Source organism: Castanea sativa, chromosome 8 (genome assembly GCF_040712315.1).
Source record: "Castanea sativa cultivar Marrone di Chiusa Pesio chromosome 8, ASM4071231v1".
Taxonomy (NCBI): domain Eukaryota; kingdom Viridiplantae; phylum Streptophyta; class Magnoliopsida; order Fagales; family Fagaceae; genus Castanea; species Castanea sativa.
The window spans coordinates 41,564,332-41,570,549 of record NC_134020.1 but is presented as its reverse complement, the minus strand read 5'-3'; the positions used below and the strand labels follow the sequence as shown (position 1 = coordinate 41,570,549).

Below are 6,218 nucleotides of genomic sequence, written 5' to 3'. Positions count from 1 at the left end.
AACTTGGGAGACTGGCCTTGAATAAGGAAAGGATATAGTGTTGACCCCGAATTTACTATTTACAGCTGGTTTGGACTAGTGTTTACGTTAACAAATGTTCTCCAATCAAAATAAAGAAAGTAAAAACCGACCCCTCACCAAACTAACGAATGGTGGCCTACAAAAATATCATAACGAAACAGGAGTAGTGCTGTGTTTCTATAGCAAGATTTAGCAATAGTATTTAGTTGTTATCTTTCCTTTTCTTTTATTTTATTATGTGAATTTTTTTTATATGATAAAAGTATATTTTTTTAATTAAATAGTCAACATAGTTGAATTATAATATAAAAATTTATTTTTTAATTAAGTAGTCAAAAGTTAAATTTTAAAAAAAAAACTTAAGAAACAGTACATAAAATACTATACATAACTGATTTATTATATATATATATATTATATATATATTTTTTAGGGTCTTCTTCTTCTATATATGTCTATAATAATTTCACTACACTTTTGCTTTAAATTTAAAGTATATGTTTGTGTCTCTAAAAAAAAATTAAAGTAATTTATCATGAAAATAATATTACTTTTTTTTTTTTTTTTTTATGGAACAAAGGAAAAGACAAAGGATTGGCTGGTTCGTTAGATTCGTCTTGTGATTATTATAGTCATACTCACGAGACAAGAATCTTATCTAGATTAGCATACGTAATTGCTTCAACAACAAAAAACCGCTTTAAAAAAGCCTAAGTCTAGAAAAGTTTCTTTTTTTTTTTAATTCTTTTTAATAGTATTGTACTTGCAAATAAAATGAATTTTTTTTTATGGGTACAAATAAAATGATTGCACACATATAACAACATTCTTCGCATTGCACACATGATGTAGCAACATTTTTCACAGCCAAATTTATTATAAAGAAAATTTTCCTCGAATTCAAATTAAATAAATTCTCTCTCATTCATCATGTAGTGATTCATTACATATATTTTTATAATATGAAATTTAAGTTCATCAAAAAAAAAAATGAAAATTTAAATCATCCAAACATATTAGTAATGTGATTAAATATATACACTAAACTTTATTTTAATTGTTAGCCACTGAGTTGAGCACTCTCGTCAGGCTCTTTAAAGTAGCATTTCAACAAAAATATAACTAAACACCTTTGAAAGCTTCATGTACCAATCTCAACACCCTACTTACAAAAACTAACAAATGAACAACCTTTATTGAGTTTTGTTCATCAACAAAACTAAATAAATTCATTTTCAATAGTTTGAAAATGAATTTTTAAATGAGTGATGAACCGACACTAACAAAACCAACAACATTTAGGCCTTCAATGTTAATTAATTGTTGCATTCGCTACCTTGGAACTTGTTGTTACAAGACCCTTGATTTCCTAACAACCTTTAATAGAGATCATTGTTGTTACTCAATTTCTTAATATCTAGGTTTGATGTTGGATTTGGTTGGGTTGATATTGGATTGATGTGGTATTTTGGTGTTTATGATGTGGCTATGTTTGGGTGTTTTTGATCTCTGGTGATGGTAATTCTAGAAGGGAGAGACTTCCATCCAGTAGTCAGTTTCACCAAACACGCTAGAATATGGACACGTGTCCAAAGCTAGACACGTGTTCGCATTTCAACGTGTCTAATGGAATTGGCCATTGAACACAAGCCAAATTCATTTTGTAAAGAGTGTTAATTTGGAGAAGGATGGGGTGAAAAAAAATTGGAGATAGATCAAATAATATTTAAATAGGGAGTGATAGAGTATTGAGGCTTGATGTGGGATGAAGACGCTCAGACCATCCTTGGACGGTCATCACCTCGGCAGCCGTCCAGGAGTTATCCTCAGGACGAGGGTAACGGACAAGGCCGTCCTGAGGATGATAGTGAAGCTACATCTCTCGTCCATGGGATGGTCACAGCCTGTCCCGAGAGGACTCGTCCACAAAAAGATTCGTGGACGAGGATGCTACACTTGGGATTATCAGGCACACTCGACGAAGGAATTCCAGGACGAGAATATCATACTTAGGAAAATCTCCGAATATAATGTGATAATCCCTTATCCCACGCATAATTGTCATGTATCTGTTGTGAAATAGAAGTGTAATTCCTAAACGGTTATGGCAGTTACGTTTAATCCTTGTGCCTCCTTGAATCCAGGGGAGGTTCCAGCATTCGATAACCGTCTATGGGAACACTATATAAACACTGATTTGGACAAAGCAAAGGTACGTTGAACAGTTTTTCCCAAAAAGATTGAAATTTTAAGAATATAGAGAAAACTGACTTTACCATCGGAGAATTTTTGGCCGGCGGTTCCGGTCACCTTTGATTGTTTTACTTTGTTTTTCAGGCCATTGGAGAGCGAGTTGTCCTTTCAAATCCGGATCATCCAGCCTACTGATTAAATCGCATCATCAAGACTAATATAGAGATTGTTTGTGAATAATAGATGAACTAAATTAACACAAAAATGAAGTTTTTAGAATAAATTTGACTAAAAATATGTATTGGGTCTAATGTGAATGCTCTAGACATTCACACCAGGCTCAAGTCTCAAGACTAGAGAAGGTGTTGTTGCTTTGTAGGGTTGAGCCACATTCTTCTTCTTCTTCCTTTTTTTTTTTTTTTTTTTTTTGAGCCATGAAGGAAAATGCGGTGTTGCTGTGAAATGGAAGGTGAGGAATAGTTAAACAAAAGTTTATTTATTTGTGTTTGAAGAAAAAAATATAAATAGAATAGAGGAATAAATAGAAAGTCTACAATACATGTAAATAGTAAATAATAATAAGTTAGTTAAAATGATAAAAATATTTTTCTTATAAAAAATGATAAAAGTAAAATTTTTCTTCACAATTTACTAAAAACTCCATTGAAGGTTGAAGCGGTGTGAATGCATGCCCTTCAAATTTCAAAAGCCAGAAAAGAAATCATGCAGCAGTACACACTACACAGTTTTGCGTGGAATAGCACGTGATATTATGATACCGAAACGCATGCATGTGACCTACTTATAAATAAAATAATGACATTATGAATAAGGTAAATATAATAAAGTAATAAAAGAAGAAATATAAATTGAAATAATAATCCAGCTTTTTATGCACGTGATGTTTCCAATAAAAGCAACAAAAGGTCCAATTACATGGATTGTTAGGCTTATATTTTCGTACTTGATATGATTGATATAGGTATGTATCACCGAAAGGTTCACGGAGTCTTCTTTGTGATGATCCCTTTGCGTGAAAAAGAGGAAAATTTTCCTTAACTCTGAAAATAAAATAATAAAGATAAAATATAGTTAATGCCCTTGAAATTTAGACTAATACCAACTCAGTTTAAATCTTTTCAAAATTATCTAATTTTGTCTCTAATCACGATAAGAAAGAGAAGAAAATAAGTAATGAGACCACCTAGAAATCAAGTTGATTAGTTTTAAAAAATCTTAGAATTGGTTTGTATTAGCCCAAACATTAAGATAGTTAGTTATATTTTAACCTCACAAAAAAAAAAAAAAAAACAAAGGGTTATGTAGGATTACATCTTCTATAGATTTTGGAGTAAATCTAATTTTAAAACCTTATCAATTCCACCAATAAATTAAAGAATCTCCACATGTTTTGAGTTTACATGCACCACAAGGTTGGCATCCAGCATATTATAATTGACAGCATTAATGCCAGTCTGCCACGAGAGTTGTCTACTTATTCACCTGTGACAAGACACATTTGCCTAAAATTTCAGCACAGTGAATTTGATTATCGATTACAAAATACAAGAAATGCTCTTTTATCCAAAAAATATGTATATACAATGCTCTAGAAAAGTTTTTCTTTTTGGCAATAAACGGTTCATATCAAATCATCAGAACAGTCAAAGCAAAGTATCCCATAATATATGCCAATTGATGGGACTGACGAAGCTAAATACGGACGAGTTCGCCTCCACAGACGAACCTGGCCGAGTATCTGCATCATTGACGAGAACGTTAAGGTCATTCAATGCTGCGAATGATGTCCTGGACCGTTATAAGACTAGCTGGACGAGCCGTTGGGAACGTATTAAATCTTATTACTCTGCCGGAGACATTATCAAGGGGGACATTAACACCACAATGGCTATAGTCCAGAGGGATATATATAAAGCTCCCACAACACTAATAGAAGGTACACACAGAATCACAAGACATACTGAGCTATTTTTGATATTTTGACTGTTACCTTCTTCCATACTAACTTTGGCATCGAAGGCGTTGTGGCAAGCACCACACCGGTGACCATTTGAGTGAGTTCTTGCTTCCATCACGCCGCCGAAGCGTGAAAGGCACTGTTTGGACGAACCCATAGCGACTGACGAGCTTCTGCTTCATCAGTTTGGCGCTGTCTGTGGTAAACGAGATTCTCGTACTACGGTTCGAAAATGCGGTTCCTACCAGCTCCGATATCCAGATGGAATCTAACCAAGATTCAGCGGCCTTGGCACAGCAAGTTCAAACTCTCGCGGCCACCATTGAAGAACTCACCAAATAGAATCAGGAAATGAGACAAAGGCTACAACAAGAAGAGAACCGATCAAGAGCTGTCTAAGAGGACGAAAGGGACAGTCACGGGAGAAGTGATCGACGAAGGACCATTACTCTAGAGGAACAACATTCCAACCTCCTCCAAGAAATGAGAAAGGAGATGGACGAACTAAGAAATGCCATCAAAGAGAAGACGGATCGAAGCCTAGATAGAATGGTCAGGGCGATGGATTTTCCCTTTAACATGGCAGTCTTAGAACGACCAGTACCAGCAAAATTTTGGTTGCCTCAACTTTAGCCTTTCGATGAGCTCAAGAATCCCTAAGATCACCTTAATACCTTCAAGACGACCTTAGGCCTTCAACAGCCCCCTGATGAAATAATGTGTCATTCCTTCCCTACTATGTTGAGGGGAGCTGGAAGAGAGTGGTTCACGAGATTGCCCACTTCATCCATTGACAACTTCGAGCAGTTAAGTAGTGCCTTTCTGCGCCATTTCATCGGGGGGCAACGTCCCAAGAGACCAGTGGATCACCTACTCACTATTAAGCAAGGGGAGAGGGAGACCTTGCGGTCGTACGTGAAACACTTCACTCGAGAGACCCTAGAGGTGGACGACGCAGACAAAAAGGTGCAGCTAACAACATTTAAAGCAGGGCTTAAGTCCAGAGAATTTGTCGTCTCGCTGGCAAAGAATCCGCCTCGGACAATGGCAGAGATGCTACTGAAAGCCCAAAAGTACATGAATGCCAAGGACGCACTAGCAGCCATCGTGGACGAGGAAAGGCCAAAAAAGGAAGGAAGGAAGACGAATGCAGGGGACAAAAGAGGGAGTGTCCAGGCAATCGAGGAGGTGACGTAGACAAACGAAGAGATGAGAAAGCTCCACGACCGGTAAAATTCACCCCTCTAATTATGCCTGTTGACAAAATTTTGACACAGATCTAGGATCAACACTATCTTCAGTGGCCGAGACCTTTGCATTCGTCCCCTAACGTGCGTGACAAGAACAAATACTACTAATTCCACAAGGATCATGGCCATTACACAGAGGATTGCCGAGACCTGAAAGGACAGATAGAGGAGTTGATATAGAAAGGAAAACTACAAAAGTATGTGAAGAAGGGGGAGTCTAGCAGGTTCATAGACGGCAACAAGAGCCAACGCGAATCCTTTTCCAAGAATGAGATCCATCCATCCCAACCACCACAGGATGTGATCGGGGAGATAAGTACGATCGCAGAGGGGCCATTCTTGAGGGGATCATACAAGTCTCTTAAGAAAACATGCCAGAGACAAGTAAACATCGTCCATGTAGAGCCCCCATTGAAGCAAAGACGGACAAACCAAGATATATTTTTCAACGAAGAGGATGCTCGGGGAATAAGGCAGCCACATAATGACCCCCTAGTTATAACGCTCACAATCGAAGGGTTTAACACTAAGAGGATCCTCGTAGACAACGGCAGCTCCGCAGACATCATGTACTTACTGGCCTTCCAACAGTTGAAACTAGATCCTGGAAGATTGCGCTCGTTCGATTCCCCCCTCGTCAGCTTCAGTGGAGACAGGGTATAGCCCAAGGGCATAGTGACGCTAAAAGTCATAATAGGGACCTACCCGAAGCAGTTGACCCATCAATTGGACTTCCTGGTGATAGATTGCCCCTCCTCATATAACGTAATCATTGG

At 37.3% G+C, this 6,218-nt stretch overlaps 1 protein-coding gene across 1 annotated transcript; it reads left to right on the top strand.

Annotated features, from left to right (window-relative positions):
• The first annotated feature begins 4,909 nt into the window (after nt 1-4,909).
• LOC142606337 (uncharacterized) lies at nt 4,910-5,389 on the top strand. Its single transcript, XM_075777704.1, has one exon. It carries the CDS (start codon nt 4,910-4,912, stop codon nt 5,387-5,389), a length of 480 nt encoding a protein of 159 aa, XP_075633819.1.
• The last annotated feature ends 829 nt before the right edge of the window (nt 5,390-6,218 follow it).

Coding starts and splice junctions, on each gene's coding strand:
- LOC142606337 (XM_075777704.1), top strand. CDS start 4,910: ATGTGTCATTCCTTCCCTACTATGTTGAGGGGAGCTGGAAGAGAGTGG.